The sequence below is a fragment of the Eschscholzia californica genome, unplaced genomic scaffold (assembly GCF_041429995.1).
Source record: "Eschscholzia californica isolate CP2 unplaced genomic scaffold, dmEscCali1.0.p SCAF_1, whole genome shotgun sequence".
Taxonomy (NCBI): Eukaryota; Viridiplantae; Streptophyta; class Magnoliopsida; order Ranunculales; family Papaveraceae; genus Eschscholzia; species Eschscholzia californica.
In genome coordinates this window covers 18,518,262-18,538,499 of record NW_028238198.1, presented here as the reverse complement: position 1 = coordinate 18,538,499, position 20,238 = coordinate 18,518,262, and the positions used below count along the sequence as shown (strand labels likewise).

Sequence of the window (20,238 nt, the reverse complement as noted above, 5' to 3'; positions counted from 1 at the left end):
CGAATCAGCTTGAAAACATTAACGAACCTAAAATACTACAACCTGACCGGGCCAATCCAATAAGGAGCAAGCCCGTGGTGACCCGACCCAGCCAGATTTCCACCCCTAGTTATGGGTTATGGTCTTGAATGCCTAATACGTCAACTTGACTAGTTTTCTCATCTCTCCCCGATCTTATAATGCAATAGAAATTCATGGGTTCCAAAAATCATGGGGCAGTGCTATAATATCCAATTTTGGTTCAGTCTACTGATACTGTAACGCCCCAAGCCTTAGCAGTTGCCGATATTGTCCCCGCTTTAACCACCTCACACAGGTACGGGGTTTTGTCCTTGGCGAAGGCACCACAAGCCTACCCAAAAGGCCTCGGTACTTACTAAGCTTGAGCTTACACATATAACCCAGTCTCTGGACACTCTTGTGAGCAATGTGGGACTATTACAATCCCCCACCCTCAGCGAAGAGCCGTCCTCGGCTCTGATACCACTTTGTAACGCCCCAAGCCTTAGCAGTTGCTGATATTGTCCCATCTCTCCCTTGCCACTCCTCTGCTTCCTCATCTCTTAAATGTAGTCATCTTGTGCCTTCGCCAAGGACAAAAACCCCGTACCCAAAAGGCCCCAAGCCTTAGCAGTTGCCGATATTGTCCCCGCTTTAACCACCTCACACAGGTACGGGGTTTTTGTCCTTGGCGAAGGCACCACAAGCCTACCCAAAAGGCCTCGGTATTGGGCGAAGACACGCGATTCGCCCGACCTATCAGAGCACGCAGCGACATCGTGGACCCCCCACATACACGATTTTGTCCTCACTTAGCCACCACTCAGCGTGGTGTGAGGTTTTGTCTTGGCGAAGGCACCACGACCCTCCCAAGAGGCCTCGGTATTGGGCGAAGACACGCGATTCGCCCGACCTATCAGAGCACGCAGCGACATCGTGGACCCCCCACATACACGATTTTGTCCTCACTTAGCCACCACTCAGCGTGGTGTGAGGTGGTTAAAGCGGGGACAATATCGGCAACTGCTAAGGCTTGGGGCGTTACAAAGTGGTATCAGAGCCGAGGACGGCTCTTCGCTGAGGGTGGGGGATTGTAATAGTCCCACATTGCTCACAAGAGTGTCTAGAGACTGGGCTATATGTGTAAGCTCAAGCTTAGTAAGTACCGAGGCCTTTTGGGTAGGCTTGTGGTGCCTTCGCCAAGGACAAAACCCCGTACCTGTGTGAGGTGGTTAAAGCGGGGACAATATCGGCAACTGCTAAGGCTTGGGGCGTTACAAAGTATTGTAATAGTCCCACATTGCTCACAAGAGTGTCCAGAGACTGGGCTATATGTGTAAGCTCAAGCTTAGTAAGTACCGAGGCCTTTTGGGTAGGCTTGTGGTGCCTTCGCCAAGGACAAAACCCCGTACCAGTGTGAGGTGGTTAAAGCGGGGACAATATCGGCAACTGCTAAGGCTTGGGGCGTTACAGATACCCATCAGTTTCCACCATTGAAATTCCAGTTATCTCAGTCTTGGTCTCAATTTTATAAGCCCATGACTCACAGTGGATGCCCAAAATTTTGACTTCACTAAGTATTTTCATACCATTATACGACCTATATATCAAACAACATTCGAAATAATGATCATTCGCAAGCAAAAAAAGTAGGCTATTTGTAAGAAGAGACATCTTCCTTTTTTGTAGTATGCATAATACATGCTCATACCAGCGAGGTATCTGTATCGTGGTCGTTTGTAAAAAAAACATGACAATGTATATTGCCTTGAATTCTTTCATTAAAAGAGCTGTCAACATAATAATAATAATATAAAAGAAACAACACACTGATCTCTCTCTCTCTCTTTTGGTTGTACTTCTTTAATCAGCTCAAAGGGCCTTTGACTACCTCATATTTCTCTTTTCCTTTTCTTCTTTATGTCGATTTTGAGAGGAACAATCTCATCAACAACTCGAAAAACTTGGACATCGAAGATTATTTCGCTCTGCTTTTCAAACAAACAAACATCTCCTACTTCCAAATTGTTTTCATATACGAATTCAGCCCAACCTGTACCCGCTATACATCCACGTGAAGTGACTTCGTAATAGAAATATCTAACATTCCATTTCTTGCCTTCTAAGCGAAGCATGACATTAGTGCTTTTTGTAGGTAAAATGTTTCTTACTGCGTCAACCCTCATTGTCTGCAAATATCTAAATTATTATACACTGTAGCTGAAATAAAAATATGACATTGTTATCTTCTCGTCCTAGTTTATCAGAATCAAAATTAGTTTGGTATTTCAACAAAAAAAAAGTTGCAGTTGTTGGGATGAGGGGTTATTCTAAAATAATTTTGTCAAAAAATATAAATAGTAAAAGGTAATTTTGTCCACAAATTATTTCTTTCACGATTTGAAGGGAAAAAGAATCACAAACCAACTCAACCCCAAGCTTTGCGATTTCCACTTGAGGAGGAATAACATTCCCCTTCCAAACGTGATTCCTGAAACACCAAACGCTATTTTGGAATGTTGATTCCTGACCATCACATTCTCTTCTCATAGGCACCAAACAAGACAATTTTCGGACTAATGATAGAGGATAGATAAAAGGGTTAATTCCGTTTTGGCCTCTAATTTGTGACAAACTCACTGGTTTGACACCCATAAGTGTCCGGTAGTTCGATTTGGTTTCCAAAGGCTAAAAAAATTTAAACTTTTTCCGGAAGTACCTTTTGGGGCCAAAATGAAATGTAAAATAGAAAAGAGAGCTTACCAATTGAAAACTGTAGGAGACAGATGCAGGATGGAGGACTTTAATGAAATGTGGTCTTGTACAAGTAGAAGCTGCAATTTCAGCCAACTCATATGCTTTATTTTCCTCTGCCTCACTTACTTGTCTTCTCTTTGACACCAACTGCAAAGAATTTGTGGTCACAAATTTCCTGATTTCATCTCCACCTTCTTCCAAAATACCAAATACTGGTCAATTTCCCAAACATCACATTTGAATGTTAAAAATAATAACTCACACCCAACCCCAACTTAAAAGGTCCTCAAAATCAACACTGGCTTTAGCTAATAGCTGTGCACCTATCTAACATACTAAGAGGTTTGGGTTTGAGTCTATGAGACCACAGTTAACCCTATAGATTTGTCTATCAAAAATCCAAGTCAGAGCGCTTGAGTTGGGCTTTTAATTTGGATCATCGATTCATTTTAACGGACTAGAAACTCTTACTCAAGAAGAGAGTAGCGGTCGGAGTTGCACAAAATAAACACTTATAAGTACACAAAATGTCATAAACATAACTAAAAAGGAGCATATATATACCTCGTTCGACCTTTTTCGTAGGTTTACTGTTCCCTTTTGAAGGTTGAGTGCTCTTATTTTTTATATTCTTCTTGCTATAAGTGGTCGCAATAGCAGGTCGAGTTGCAGTCTGTGTTGGGTTATTAATGGCTTCTTCTTCTCCTGCCTTCTTCTTCAATGGTTCTGAACTAGAATTTTCAGAAAATGTAACTTCTAATGTGTTCGTATCCCCTCTTCCTTTTGTTGTTCGACAGTTATCTTGATAATTATCACACCCACAGCTAGATTTTCTTATAAAATTTGTACTTTCAATCTCACAAAAACTTTCACCAAACATTAAAACATCAAAATGAGAATTTCTTTTGTACTTGAAAAACAAAACATCTTCTTTTTTCAAGTTATGATCTTTAACAAAATCTTTCCACCCATCTTGTAAGTAAAGTTGAATACCACATTCTTCACTCTTGATTCTATGTAATCCAACCTTCCATGAATGACCACTTGGACCAATCAATAAGACACTCTCTTTTAATTCTTTTCCTATACTCTCTACAAACTTCGGTGGAAGTATCTGCGTTTTATTTTATTCGAAAAATGTTAGTACTCGTAGAACAAATCACAATTTTGGATATTATCATATGAACAAAATGATAATCTCATTAATAACTATAATAACTATTGTTATCTGGACTAGAACAAGTAGTGACTCAAAGAAGTCACACTCAAACAAATCAGACTCAAGTCGGTTAGATTATGGAAATAAGGAGACAAACAAACAAACAGACTAACAAAAAAAAAAAAAATACTTACATGGGGTAGTTGGGGATCTTTGTCTTCTGGAAGAACTGTGAAGAAATGAAGAGTGTGAAATCTGGTCCAGTATGTGTATTCTTCCCAATCTCTGAAATCATCTAAACATTTTGCCATTTTTCAATTTGAGTTAGTGAAGATTACTTGAGCATAGTACTTATAGAAGTCTCTTAATCACACATTGGGAAAGAGATCAATAAAAACTAATAGTATTTCCAAAAAGTCTTCATGGTCTTTCCCCATATGGAGTTTTGACCCATTTTTGAAAATGGGTAAAAGGTGTCAAGTGTTTCTCCATAGTATTTATTAGTGTTGAAAAAGAATGAATGAAAGGAAAAAACAACAACTAAGGATTATAAAGATAAAATGGAAAAGAAAGACGGTTCTAACAATAAACAACATAGACAAGTATCTGCACAAGTGAAAAAGCAAGCATCTGCAGAATAGTCAATTTGTACATCGCATGGTCAGATGAAAGTATTTCGAAGAATGAAGTATAAATTGAGAAGCTTACCAAACAAAATCTGCGACATACATGCGTCTCATGCATGGTTACTAAAAAGTGTGGCTTCTTACTTTCTTTGTATGCCGCTGCAATTTTTTCTTTGAGACTGCTTTCAGGCTTTGATTCCACATAGACTTCTTCACCTAAAACATTTTCTTCGAAAGAATTACTCAGAAACTTCAAATATATTTGTATAAATTAAATAAGAAAGAATAATATGTGACCTTCTTTGCTCATTTCTGCTTCCACTATTGCACGGATAGAAGATGTTGATTGTGTTTTCGCAGCTCGACTTGCTAGTAGTTGTGGTCCTTCCTTAGATAGCTCTCTGTGTTGCTCCTTCTGTCGGTTTGCATGATAAATAACTCTTTCAGAACGTCCAACACCTCTTTCTTTTCTTTTACATTTCGACATACGATTGTTTAGGGCCTTTGGGCCACTGGATTACCTCGTAAAGAAACTACTTTCGGTCTCACAATGGCTTTCGTCAAACATCAATATTTCGAAACAAGACTCCATTTTGTAATCGAAGATGTTCATCTCTTTCAGCTTATGATCCTCCACAAATTCACGCCAACCGTTTCTCAGAAAAAGATTATCGTCTGTTCTTGCCAACTCAACATTCCAGATATTGTTACTTGGCCCTTTTAGCTCCAGTCTCTGAGAGTTTATTTTTCATTTTCTCTACAAACTTCTTTGGAAATTCCTGCATATACACAATGTCAACATAACAAACTTAAGCGACAAGATTATATGATGTACGACTAGTTGAATTGGATCTTGTAGTGAAAAAACTTACAAGTTGGAGATGGGGATTCTTGGGTAGAACTACTATGAAACGCAACGACTTGAACATATTTCAGTATATGAGCTGATCATGATCTATAATGTCTGATTGACGGCTAAGTTCGAAAGCTGAAGTTTATTTTTCATTTTCTCTACAAACTTCTTTGGAAATTCCTGCATATACACAATGTCAACATAACAAACTTAAGCGACAAGATTATATGATGTACGACTAGTTGAATTGGATCTTATAGTGAAGAAAATTACAAGTTGGAGATGGGGATTCTTAGGTAGAACTACTATGAAATGCAACGACTTGAACTTATTTCAGTATATGAGCTGATCATGATCTGCAATGTCTGATTGACGGCTAAGTTGGGAAGCTGAAGTTGATGATTGTTTCATCCTTGTTTTCTCCAGTTCATTTCTAGTGGATCTCCTCCTCCTTTGGGCTGTCCAATTACGTACCTCAAACTGTTCCTGTTCGCTAGATTCTTTAGATGTGCTATCATCAATATAGACATCATCGATCTCTTCAGATGTGCTACCATCAACATATGCATCATTGATTGCTCCAGAGGTGCTATCATCAATATATGCATCATCAACTCCGAGATGTTCCGTGGTTAGTTGGCCACGAGATGTTTGGTGGCAAAGCGACCATGAAACCCTCGATCGAGGGTCTGAAGTAGAAGAAGAAGGGTGATTTCCCGTTTGTCTAGCATCAGGGTAGCGGTTGTGATGCCTTGCTGAAACGATGAAGATGAAGAGGTCTCTCCATTCGCCTACATCATCCCTAGCAGACATCAAATTTGGGGTTTTTGGAGCAAGAAAGAGAGGGATATGAAGATAAAGAGAGGGAGGGAAAGAGAGGAAGAGAGGTGGTGGTGGGTTTGGCACAACTTAGTCCCACATTGCTTAGGAATTTATTTTGGCTTATGAAATAACATTTTGTCTTATATATTGCCTACGTCTTTTGGCTTATGAAATAACACCTAGATTGGTCAGGAGAACAAGCCTTGAGTGGGCAACGAAAAATATAAAACCAGGGTAGTGGGCTAGTCGCGGCCCAAGTCAAAGAAAATTTGGCGTTAAAATTTGATCGTAACAGATAGAATTGAACAAAAAATTACATTTCACTTAGAAGCACAAACTAACCTTGAACGAGAGATAATACATACTCCTTCTGTATGTATTATCTTGTCGCCATTACGCCCTTTCGGGCAACTTAACACGAGCCGATTTGTAGCAATTCAAAGCAATGCTGAAACTTGCTACACGTCACCACTTTAGTTAACATGTCCGCGGGATTCTCATCTGTGTGAACCTTCATGAGAGAAACATCACCTTCCTCTATAACATCTCGTACAAAGTGATACCTGACATCGATATGCTTAGTGCGAGCATGATGAACCTGATTCTTCGCCAAGTGGATCGCACTTTGACTATCACATCATAAATCTACGCACTCCTGCTTAATCCCTAGATCATCCAAAAGACCCCACAACCACAATGCTTCCTTCACACCCTTGGCCATAGCCATATACTCGCCCTCCGTAGTAGATAACGCAACTGTAGATTGTAACATCGATCGCCAACTAACTGGAGCACCATGTAACCTAAATACATAACCAGTAGTAGATCGTCTTCTATCTAGATTGCCAACATAATCTGAGTCAACATAACCGCTTACTTGACATGTGTCTCCACCAAAGCACAAACCCGTATCAACAATACCCTTCAAGTACCTCAAGACCCACTTCAAAGCTTCCCAATGTGTCTTCCCCGGGTTTGCCATAAACATACTAACTACACTGACTGCTTGTGAAATATCCGGACGAGTACACACCATAGCGTACATCAAACTGCCAACTGCACTAGCATACGGTACACGATCCATATGATCCTTCTCCACCGTAGTAGTGAGAGATTGTTTTCCCGAGAGCCTGAAGTGTGGTGCCAAAGGTGTTGACACCCGCCTTCGCATTCTGCATCCCGAATCGAGAAACTACTCGTTCGATGTAACCTTTCTGATTCAAGTACAGTTTCTTACTTGACCGCTCTCTCTTAATCTCCATTTCCAGTATCTTCTTTGCAGCACCCATGTCTTTCATCTCAAACTCTTGACTGAGTTGAGATTTCAACTTATCTATCTCCACCATGCTTCGAGAAGCAATAAGCATGTCATCCACATACAAAAGGAGATCAATAAAGTAACCTTCGCGAAACTTCTTGATGTATACACAACAATCATAGTCACTTCTGCGAAAATCATGCTTTAGCATGAAAAAATCAAATCGTTTGTACCATTGGCGAGGGGATTATTTCAATCCGTAATGAAACTTCCTCAAATGACATACTTGATTTTCTTTACCCTCAACCTTGTATCCCTCAGGTTGAGCCATATAAATTTCTTCTTCCAAATCACCGTGCAAGAAGGTGGTTTTAACATCGAGTTGTTCCAGCTCAAGATTACTGTGAGCAACAATACTCAATAGCACCGAATATAAGTATGTTTCACGGCCGGTGAGAAAATCTCATTGTAATCGACCCCTTCTTTCTGTGCATAACCTTTGGCCACTAGTCTTGCCTTATACCTTGTACCCTTGATTTCGGAAGAATCCTCTTTCTTTTTGTACACTCATTTACAACTAATAACAGACTTACCTTCGGGCAACGGGATAACCTCCCATGTCTTGTTTTTGTGAAAAGACTCAATTTCTTCTTGCATAGCAACCAGCCAACTCTCTCTTTCCTCCGCGGTAATAGCTTGTTTGAAGGTGACCGGCTCGTCGTCTTCCACCGAGAGTGCATATTCAACCAGATTTGCCTGCCCGTAATGCCTAAGAGGTTTGTCTGCCCCTAACCTCTGTACCGGCTTATATAACCGTTTCGGCATAGTGTGTACTGAAATATCCTGCTGTTGTTGTTGTAAAACTTGTGTACCTTCTGAAGGATTTATCCGTTCGGTCTGAAGGAGATGTCCTTCCGAAGGAGTGTCCTTCGACCAAGGTGGCAATGCGATCAATTTGTCAGTTAGGATAACGATGACCACACGTAAAGATCATCCAGTCCGGTCCAATTAGGGGTCGTAATGCTTTACTAGAAGCCAACTACGATCGGCGGATCAAGGAGTTGATTCGCGGCTAACATAGACCGGATCCTACAACGGGTTACACATAAGAGTGGTAGCTTGATCGGAGAGAGCTGACTAGACGGGAACTGGCTAAAGTTGGATGAGATTCAACTGGAAAGGCCGAAAGGGTCCGAATGGAGATTCGGGACAAGATAGAAGGAAGGCTCTTTGGGCCGGCCATGAGATGGCCGACCAGAGTAAGTGGGCCGGCCACATAAGGCCCATAGTGGGCTGCCCTGGCAGGCCACACTTAAGGGGATTATCAAAATACCCCAAAAAGGGTATTTTGGTAATTATCTTTTATGTGACCCAGAAAATAGAAAACCTAATCTGAATGAGATTCTAATTAGGGTTTGTCTATATATTGGGTCAGTTGAGAACAGAAAAGGTGTGGATTTTTCTCTAAAGAAAAATATACAGCTCTCTATCTCTCTCTGAATATACAGCTATTGGAGAGACAGGAATATAGAGAAAAAGCTCCCGTTCTATCAATCTAGTCAAGAAGGAGAGTTCTTCTCAACCTTCTAGTAAGTCCTAGCAGTCTGAAAGGAAGGGAGATCAAGTCTATTCACTCGGTGTGTCAAGTAGAGGAGCTACAGTTGGAGCTCGCGATCTTTGCATGCGATTGGAATGGTTCGAGGGAAAAATGCGTTAAGGTATTTATCCCTCTCTAGTTCATTGATTAGTTTATGCATAACGATCCTGGGCAATCTAGTGTTAAACATGAGATGTTTGAGATTCCGCTTACAACACTAGTTAGTGAATAGGATACACAAAACCCTACAGTGGCATCACGAGCCGGTTGCATGAAACTATCTCTGACTAGTCGAATTAGATTCGAGCTTGATTGATTAGATGATTTTATGTTTAAATAGGGATTTAGACATGAAATTGATTAGTTTAAATTAGATTTAGACTTAATCGGATAGAAAATTGAAAGAGTTTCAATGGGAGGACTTTAAAATTTGGTGTTTTTGAAAAGAGTTTTCAAAATAAAATTTTAAAGATGATGGTTTTTTGAAAAGAGTTTTCAATTGCTGGTTTTTGGATGAAGATTCATAAAAAACAGCAGCAAAAAGATGGAAGAAATCGAAAATTAGATGGGAAGATGGTGCTGTCCAGGAGCCGGACTGACCAGGACGCGTCTGGCCAGTCGCGGACGCTCAGGACGCGTCCCAGTCCTTCCCGGACTGGGAATCCGAGAGCGTCTCGGATTAAGACGCGTCCGAGCTATTCTCGGACAGAAAGACGCGTCCGAGAGCGTCTCGGACAGGGATCCCGAAGGATCAGCGTCTGGCACCTGAGGTCGCGTCTTCCAGACGCGACCACACAGAGAAGTCCGGACGCGTCTCGGATTGAGAATCCGGACGCGACCAGGACTAGACCTTCCAGAACGCGTCTGGGACGCGTCTGGTGAGACCAGAAGCTGTCTCGGACTGGGAGTCCGAGAAGCATAGGCTTGGGCAGAGCGTCTAGGACGCGTCTGCGGGGCTGGGAAGCGTCTGGCCTAGGGCCAGGACGCGACCACCCGAGGGACTTGGCACGGTCTGGAACGTGCCAATCCGGGTCCGACCTTGGTTCGAACCTTGACCGAGACTTGACTGGGTCTAGTCAAAGGGTCCCTTGACCAAGTTTGACTTAAGTCTTTGGAGTTAGACTCGGGTCTTTTGGGCCTTGACTTAAGTGGGAGGTTTCTGTTTTCTTCTTCCGACTTTGACCATATTTTTTCCGAAAGCGACCCGGGCTAACCAAAGCCTGAATCGGAGTTTTTCCAAAACGATTTCAAAATCCTTTAGGATAAAACCAAACGAGCCATTAGTTGGACTTAAGGCACGTTAGACATAGAGATGTCGGTAGTATCTCCCGAAAAGCTATCTAGAACATAGCAAACCTAGATTCGACCTAAGGAAGCGAATCTCATACATACTTGGGTGTGTTATGAATGTCATATTATTATGTATGTATGGATGTGAATGCAGGTTCTAGTATGGCCATAGAATTGTTCTATCTTGTTTTTAAGCACGGATGGGTGCCCGATGTAATTAATTTAATTTCAAGTTTTATACGATCTGCGAATCGTTGAGTCTTGTAATTAGAGTTAAGGGTACAATTGAGTCCATTGAAGAGCCAAAAGATGAGATCGTGGTTCGAGTGGGAGAATTCAATGGATGTTCGAGGATGGAGATCCAGGCGAACGGAGGCTAAACAAGCAAAGAACCTAAGAAGATTAGATCTTTTAGGTTAGGGGCCATACTAGGATCATGTCTGCTTGATTTATTTTCTCGCGCGCATTTACTTATTTACGTTTTATGTGGTGTATGATTATGTTAGAGTTCACAGTAATGCATGCAAACAAAAACGTAAGAGTCCCCAAAAAGAATTTTGAGTAATGCCTACCCAGATTAAGACACCTGTTGCGCCCTTGTTCATCGATGGTGGGTCATGCCAAAGCAGGGTGCCATCTTTTACCTCGGGACAATACGGGTAGACCTATGAAGAGGTCTACATATCTAAATGGTTATTCTCAACGAGTCAGCAAAAGAGTTTTGAATTTCGAGGCAAAAGGATGAATTAAACACATAAGTGTTATTCATCAACCAAGAGTCATATGAGATATGATCAGTAAGGAGTTACTCACCCAGGAGGGTGAAGTTAAGGGCAGTGCCAAAGTACGCTTAGCTTCACAGGAATGGGGTATTGGAATCGTATTATTCATAGGGGGACGGTTTTCATTGAATAATATGGCAAAAAGTGTTTTTGCGTAAACATTGAATGTAGTACTTAGCAAAATCCTTATTTTGTTTCTGTAGAGTAGAGATGACAAATAGTATTAGTTCACATTTAGATAGAGATCTATACGACTTTCTAGATTGGGAGGAAGATCAGAGAAGAGTTCTCGAGGCTTCAAAGAAAGAAAGCGTAATAGAGCTACCAGAAAGGGAAGTGGAAGTCGGTGCCTATGTTATAGAGGTCAATTTGGCAGATATGGCTGACTCTCCCTCATGGGTATATGATACCGGATGTGGAGCACATATAATTTCAGAATTAGATGAGCTCAAGGAGGTCAGGTATCTGACAAAGAGTGAGATGGTTCTACGAGTCGCAAATAAGGCAAGAGTTGCTGCTGTGGCTGTAGGAACTTTCGAGCTCAGTTTAGAGACTGGGTTGATATTAGTGCTACGTAATTGCTATTATGTACCCACTATATCGAGGAACATCATCTCTGCGTCGGTGTTAGACAAAGAGGGATATCACGCTATAATAAAGGACAAGAGTTGTTCTTTATACAAGGGAGAGATGTTCTATACCAGTGCTAAGCTGCGTAATGGTCTTTATGTTGTGAACATAGAAGACGAAATCCTGAACATAGACACGAAATGGCTTCGTACTCATGATTCTAACCAAAGTTATCTCTGGCATTGTCGTTTGGGTCACATTAACATGAAACGCATGCAGAAGCTTCATGCAGATGGACTTCTAGGATCGTGTGATTTGGAATCATACGATACATGTGAGCCATGCTTAATGGGCAAGATGACAAGATCGTCCTTCAAGGGGAAAGGAGATCGGGTGAGTGAACCTTTAGGACTGATACATACGGATGTATGCGGACCTATGAGTACACTTGCGAGAGGTAACTATGGCTACTTCATAACGTTCACTGATGACTTCACTAGATATGGTTACGTATATCTAATGAGGCATAAGTCGGAATCGTTTGAAGTGTTCAAACAATTCCAGAATGAAGTAGAGAATCAGCTTGGCAAGAAAATAAAAGCCATTCGATTGGATCGAGGTGGTGAGTATTTGAGTCAAGAGTTTGAGGATCATCTTCGGAGTTGCGGAATAGTTTCACAACTCACTCCTCCAGGAACACCTCAGATGAACGGTGTGTCCGAGAGGAGGAATCGAACATTGATGGACATGGTTCGATCGATGATGAACTTAGCCGATCTTCCTAACACTTTCTGGGGGTATGCTCTAGAAACGGCTGCTTTCACACTTAACCGAGCTCCGTCAAAAGCTGTAGAAAAGACGCCATATGAGATATGGACTGGAAAGGTTCCAAAGTTGTCTTTTCTCAAAGTCTGGGGTTGCGATGTTTATGTAAAGCGTTTACAAGGAGATAAACTAGCACCAAGATCAGACAAGTGTCTCTTCGTCGGTTATCCGAAAGAGACAAAGGGGTATTACTTCTACAACCCATCAGAGAACAAAGTGTTTGTTGCTCGTGATGGTGTCTTCCTTGAAAAGGAGTTCCTATCCAAGAAGACAAGTGGGAGAAATATAGAGATCGAAGAGGTTCGATCTGAGCAACAAACTGGCACCGTTGCACCGATGTCAGAAGTCGCGATTCCTAACTATTATGAGCCGATAGAAGAGGAAAGAGAGGATGAGATGGTAGATCTCGGAGATCCTCCCGCGCAGAGCGAATGTGATTCGCAGGAGAACCCTCAAGGAGTTGAGAGTGTCTCACCAGCTGTTGTTCAAGCCCCGCAAGGCTGATTGAGTTATCGCAACGACAAGAGTTGTTGTTGGTAGAGGATAATGAACCCAGCACCTACAAAGAAGCTATGACGAGCCCAGACTCCGAAAAATGGCTGAGAGCCATGAGATCCGAAATGGAATCCATGTCTGAGAATCAAGTTTGGAACTTGGTTGATTTGCCCGATGGGGTAAAACCCATAGGATGCAAATGGATTTTCAAGATGAAAACAGACAAGGATGGAAACGTGAGCGTTTTCAAAGCTAGACTCGTGGCAAAAGGTTACAGACAAGTCCAGGGTATAGAATACGAAGAAACCTTTTCCCCTGTCGCGATGCTTAAGTCCATTAGGATTATTCTAGCAATTGCAGCTCATTACGATTATGAGATTTGGCAAATGGATGTCAAAACCGCCTTCCTGAACGGTAAACTGGAAGAGGATGTGTACATGACACTGCCTGAGGGTTTTGAGGATTCCGGGAATGCTGGAAAGGTTTGCAAGCTTCAAAGGTCCATCTACGGGTTGAAGCAAGCAAGTCGGAGCTGGAATCTTCGATTCGACGAGAAAATCAAAGAGTTTGGTTTTCTGAAGAATGAAGAGGAATCTTGTGTATACAAGAAGGTTAGTGGGAGCAACCTAGTTTTCTTGGTCCTGTATGTGGATGACATACTGATCGTTGGAAATAACATTCCTATGCTTGACTCCGTGAAAGAGTGGCTGAGGAAGTGTTTTTCAATGAAAGACCTAGGAGATGCAGAATACATATTGGGCATCAAGATCTATAGAGATAGATCGAGGAGGATGATTGGACTTAGTCAAGAGACTTATATAGATAAGGTTCTTGGGAGGTTCAAGATGGAAGACTCTAAGAGAGGATTCCTACCCATGACACATGGTACGACACTTAGCAAGACTCAGTGTCCCCGAGATCCTGATGAGCTAGCACACATGAAGAAGGTGCCTTATGCTTCGGCAATAGGATCTATCATGTACGCCATGGTCTGCACTCGCCCAGACGTCTCATATGCTCTGAGTATGTGTAGTCGTTACCAATCTAATCCAGGTGAGAAACACTGGACCGCAGCCAAAAATATCCTGAAGTACTTGAGAAGGACTAAAGATCACTTCTTGGTTTATGGCGGGAAAGACGAACTAATCGCGGAAGGCCATGTGGATGCGAGCTTCCAAACGGACATAGATGATTTCCGATCGCAGTCGGGTTATGTCTTTTGTCTAAACGGAGGAGCAGTAAGCTGGAAGAGCTCAAAGCAGACTACTGTAGCAGACTCTACCACAGAAGCAGAATACCTTGCCGCTTCGGAAGCAGCTAAGGAAGGAGTTTGGATAAAGAAGTTTATCTCCGAACTTGGTGTAGTTCCTAGCATAGAGAATGGGGTTACTCTGTATTGTGACAACAATGGAGCTATCGCCCAGGCTAAGGAACCAAGGGCACACCAGAAATCCAAACATATCCTAAGGAAGTACCACGTGATTAGGGAAATCACTGAGCGAAAGGATGTGGTCATTTGCAAAGTTGATACGGACGACAACGTTGCCGATCCGTTAACTAAACCACTGCCTCAGCCCAAGTATGAGAGTCATAGAAGGGGCATAGGTATAAAGCGCATCGATGAATGGCTTTAAGTTGTAATTGGATTAATGAAAAGGGTTTTCATGTAATCAATTAGCTACATTCAATAAAAAGAAATAAATTAGTTATTTCTGTCATTAAATAATGGTTTAGTGTTTAATGACGGTCCAAAATAATGAGGAATTCCAGGTAGGTTTATCAGATACGTGATCTGGTAAATGGAACCCTACTAAGTGAACGTGGAATAGATTCATTATTGAGTCCCTAGTCCAGGTCATTGCATGGACAACAATGACTCAAGAAGACTAGCATGGGAATTGACTGATAGCGCAGTTCCATGGGCTATAGGAATATGGTATTTAAGTCAATTACATGGATGTAGATTGGGGAATCTACATTGGATAACCCAAAGATGAGAGTTTTTCAAGAAGTTGAAAAAGGCGTCACAAACTCTCATAGGCAAGATTGGAGAGATTCCGTAAACATGAGTGCTCCACTCATCTTGTGTAAGGAATGTCGAACTTTGGTACTGTCAAACGCCGCGCCGTAAAAGGAGGTTATAAAGGCAGCATACTGGGGGAGACATGATAGACATGAAGTTAAGTGGGAGTACAAGACTGGATGATGTCCTCCTATTAAGTTAGGAATAAGTATCTCCGGGCCACTTGAGGAGAAGCAACTGGAAAAGGTGTGGCCACACTCAAATGGATTAAGAGTTAATCATTTGAATTGATAGTTGTTCTCTGGATCAAGAAAGTCTGAACGGTGTGACGTATCAGATGAGATACTAAGCGACATGGGAATCGAGCATTGCACTTGTTCTAAGTACAAGTGGGAGACTGAAGGATTTATCCGTTCGGTCTGAAGGAGATGTCCTTCCGAAGGAGTGTCCTTCGACCAAGGTGGCAATGCGATCAATTTGTCAGTTAGGATAACGATGACCACACGTAAAGGTCATCCAGTCCGATCCAATTAGGGGTCGTAATGCTTTGCTAGAAGCCAACTACGATCGGCGGATCAAGGAGTTGATTCGCGGCTAACATAGACCGGATCCTACAACGGGTTACACATAAGAGTGGTAGCTTGATCGGAGAGAGTTGACTAGACGGGAACTGGCTAAAGTTGGATGGGATTCAACTGGAAAGGCCGAAAGGGTCCGAATGGAGATTCGGGACAAGATAGAAGGAAGGCTCTTTGGGCCGGCCATGAGATGGCCGACCAGAGTAAGTGGGCCGGCCACATAAGGCCCATAGTGGGCTGCCCTGGCCGGCCACACTTAAGGGGATTATCAAAATACCCCAAAAAGGGTATTTTGGTAATTATCTTTTATGTGACCCAGAAAATAGAAAACCTAATCTGAATGAGATTCTAATTAGGGTTTGTCTATATATTGGGTCAGTTGAGAACAGAAAAGGTGTGGATTTTTCTCTAAAGAAAAATATACAACTCTCTCTCTCTCTGAATATACAGCTATTGGAGAGAGAGGAATATAGAGAAAAAGCTCCCGTTCTATCAATCTAGTCAAGAAGAAGAGTTCTTCTCAACCTTCTAGTAAGTCCTAGAAGTCTGAAAGGAAGGGAGATCAAGTCTATTCACTCGGTGTGTCAAGTAGAGGAGCTACAGTTGGAGCTCTCAATCTTTGCATGAGATTGGAATGGTTCGAGGGAAAAACGCGTTAAGGTATTTATCCCTCTCTAGTTCATTGATTAGTTTATGCATAACGATCCTGGGCAATCTAGTGTTAAACATGAGATGTTTGAGATTCCGCTTACAACACTAGTTAGTGTATAGGATACACAAAACCCTACACCTTCCCCCTGAACTTCCTCATGATCGAGTTCATCAATTTTCTCATCCTGAGTATTATCCTGATGCTCTACCTGATCATGATTCCTAGAAAACCGTTGGTCTACTACTTGAGCTTTAGTAGACCCAACATCACCACAACTAGGCACCGTAGCTTTTGCCATAGCTACAATAGATAACTCATCAAACACCACATCTCTGCTGATTACAAACTTCTTGTCTTCCGTACACCATAGCCGATAACCCTTGACTCTTGTAGCATATCCTAAGAAAATTGCCTTCTTTGCTCTATTGTCAAGTTTGTTACCTTTAACATGGTAATAGGCCGTACAACCGAAAACCCAAAGTCTCCCGTAATCTGCATGTTCACCTGACCACACCTCGTAAGGTATGCCGCCATCTAAAGAAGAATGTGGAGACCTGTTCACAATATAACAAGCTGTAGCAACAGATTCTGCCCACCATTCTACGCCTAATCCCGAATTGGAGCGCATACATCTAACCTTTTCAAGTAGTGTACGGTTCAATCTCTCTGTGACTCCATTCTGCTGAGGTGTGTTTACTACTGTCCAGTGCCTCACAATGCCTTCCTGATCACAAAACTCCTTGAATGCCCCATCCATGTACTCGGTCCCATTATCCGATCTTAACGTCTTCAGCTTTCGACCAGTTTTGTTCTCAACCATTGCTTTCCACACCAGGAACGTGTTGAATACCTCATTCTTATGCTTCAGAAAATAAAGCCAGACAAATCTCGAATGTTCATCAACGAATGTAACAAAATACCTGGAACCACCCTTGGAAGCTAACTTTGCCGCCCCCCAGACATCGGTGTGTACGTAGTCTAATACCTCTTTGCTCCTGTGCTTGCTTGTAGAGAACGTCGCCCTATGTGCCTTCCCGAACACACAATGCTCACAAAACTCCATGCAAGGCTTCTTCATGTCCTTCAACAAGCCTTTCCCGCACATCAAAGATAGACCCTTTTCTGACATATGCCCAAGACGCATATGCCAAAGCCTCGTACTAGCCGTTGGATCCCTTCCACTGATTCCCACTGCTACATCTTCCGTAATTGTTGTCCCCAAAAGTTTGTATAAATTTCCGTAACGAGTACCTTTCATCACCACCAAAGAACCCTTAACGACTTTTATGCAGCCATTCTCTATAATTATCTTACAGCCGTTCCGCTCTAACACACCGAGGGAAATTAGATTTTTCCGCAAATCAGGTATGTGTCTTACGTCTGTCAATGTTCTCACCACTCCATCGTGCATCTTCATACGTATTGTTCCGAGTCCCACAGTTTTACATATACTATCATCACCCAGTATAACTGTACCACCATCTATACTCATATAGGTAGTAAACCACTCCCTATTTGGACACATATGGCGTGACACCCCTGAATCAAGAATCCACTTATCAGAGATCTTCTCAGACACCTCTTGATGAGACATGAAAATGTCTCATTTGAATCTCTTAACTCGGGTTAGTTAGTCCGGTTCGAGCAGTTACTCTGATGATTTGTTTGATTTCCTTTCTCAGGTCGCATTTACGGAGTTCGATGCAAAAACATCGTGATAAAGACATACTTGAGGGGCATTTTGGTCATTTTAATGACAAGGGTATTCTGGTAAATATTAGTGCTCATGTGAAAGTAGAGTCCAAGACGAATCTATCGGCGAAAGCGGAAGTGGAATCGGAGTCCGGATTAGGGAGATAGTCCAAGTCAAAGTTGGAGCCAAAATCATTTGACCAAGTCAGCTAGTTGACACGTGGCGACCAACCAGACGGCGAGGGATATGTGTTCGGTACACTGGTGGGCACGAGAGGGATGAATTTCGGGATTCTCTTCAGAATTGATTGTGTGTGCTGCGATAACATTACTACGGTACTCCAGTTATGATCTAACGAGTTTGGCTACAACACGCGCACAAACAGATCCATCTAACGGCGTTGTCACTTTAGTTCGCTGACCCGTGATACACCATAGTAACCCGACTGCCAGCAAATCACGTGTTGATTAGTGCCCTCCCATATTTCTGGGAATTTTTCTCATTTTAGGACTGGTCGGTTATTATATTGCCAAATCCCACATCACCATTCAAAAACCTACTATAAATCTCAACAGTAGAGATGGAGAAGGAAAGTTTGGCTAATGGAGGATTAGATTCACCATTTTAAGAGATAAATCGAATTCATTGAGGAATACAGTGATAGAGAAAGAGATTTGATGTAAGTATTTTATTTCTTTATCTTACATCTCTATCATTAGAAATTTTTAGAGAAAGAAAGAAATAAGAATGGAGATTGAGAAATATTTTCTCAATATAATGGAGATCGATTGAGAAGGAAGAAAATCCTTTTATTTCGTAGTAGTTGATGGTATCATTCTATAGAGAGGGATTATTGAAGAAGGGAAAGAAAACAGAGATGGAAAGTGAGCTGTTGAACTCGATTTGTTGAGTGGGAAATCCTATCTTTCTTTCCATCTTTTCCTATCTCTCTCTCTACTGTTTAAAGGATTGGAGATATATTTAGAGAGAGAGGGAAGGAAAGAAATTAAAAAAACAAAATTCTAGAGAGAGATTCGATTGAGAGTTGGATATTTTTGGATTGAAAGGAGAACCCAGTGATTGGAGTATAAAAAGTAAAGCTTCATTATCAGAAATCATCTCATCTTGGAGGGAGAACAGTAATCTTCATTAATCAGAACACAAGTATTCTGTTCTTCTTCTTCTTCTTCTCTGGAACATTAAAGAAAATCAAGAGAAAGAGAGAAGAGGAAGAACAGGAAGCAGAAACAGAGCATATGTACAGAGGGAGAGAGAGAGGACTGATTCTCATCTTCATCATTGTGCTTCACAGAAATTCTTAGAGAGAGAGAGAAAAATGTTGTAAAACAGAGAGGTTCTTTTCTTTGTGAGAGAGAAAAGAGAGTGAGTAGTGAGAAAGAGAGTTTCAACATTTTCACTTCTTTCTCTTTGTTATTTTATGAGAAGATAGAGAGAGAGAGAGAGAGACAGAGGAATAGAAAACAGAGAAGTGTGAAACCATCTTCATCATCAACAAGTCTCGCGTTTGGTTTACTCTACCCTATCTTTCTTGTTATTTTGATTATTTGAAGAGACTGCATTTGATGATTATGAGTTGTTAATCTTTCATCTAATGTGTTTGATGAAATCCATGTTGTTATCTACTTTCTAGGTGTGTTTAAATTCTGAGTCGAGTAATCTTTTGGTTGTTCATGTCCTATTTGCATTTTCTTTCTTGATGATTGATTAGTTCTTCATTATTCATGCTTCTAGAGTTGATATTTCATGCTTAGACTAAATCTTTGATGGATTATACTTCTTGGTTGATGCATAATAGTTGAGCGATGAATACATAAGAAAGTTGTGCATACATTATTAGTTTTTCTCACTTTAACGAAGATATCTTCCAGACTTTAGACCATTCATGTTTTAAAGCCTGAGTAATAAAAGTACTTGTTGACTCATTAGTTCACCTTTAGAGTTGTTCTGTGGATAGATTCTGAATCCTTAAATCATTCCCCATTTGAGTTCATTTTTATTTTCGTTTTTTATTCGTTTTAATATTTTATTTATTTTATTTTGAAACCAAAATCAAAACCATTTTAAAAATCTTATTACCTCTGTTACCGAGAAACATTCGTCAGGGTCTTCTGACACATATCCCGCCTCTTGCATCTCTTGTTTCCCCTTGTAGCCTTCGTTCTTTTGGTTCAACTTTCTCTTTGGACAAAACGCTTTAAAGTGGCCAAGCTCACTACAACTAAAACATGTTTTCTTGA

General features: G+C 41.4%; 1 protein-coding gene across 1 annotated transcript; it reads right to left on the bottom strand.

Moving 5' to 3' along the window:
- Nucleotides 1–1,892: 1,892 nt before the first annotated feature.
- On the bottom strand, nt 1,893–3,637 carry LOC147564830 (B3 domain-containing protein Os01g0905400-like). Its single transcript, XM_086639860.1, has 3 exons — nt 3,322–3,637; nt 2,764–2,969; nt 1,893–2,189 (listed from the first exon to the last, which is right to left on the bottom strand). Exons 1-3 carry the CDS (start codon nt 3,635–3,637, stop codon nt 1,893–1,895), a joined length of 819 nt encoding a protein of 272 aa, XP_086495986.1.
- Between the last annotated feature and the right edge of the window lie 16,601 nt (nt 3,638–20,238).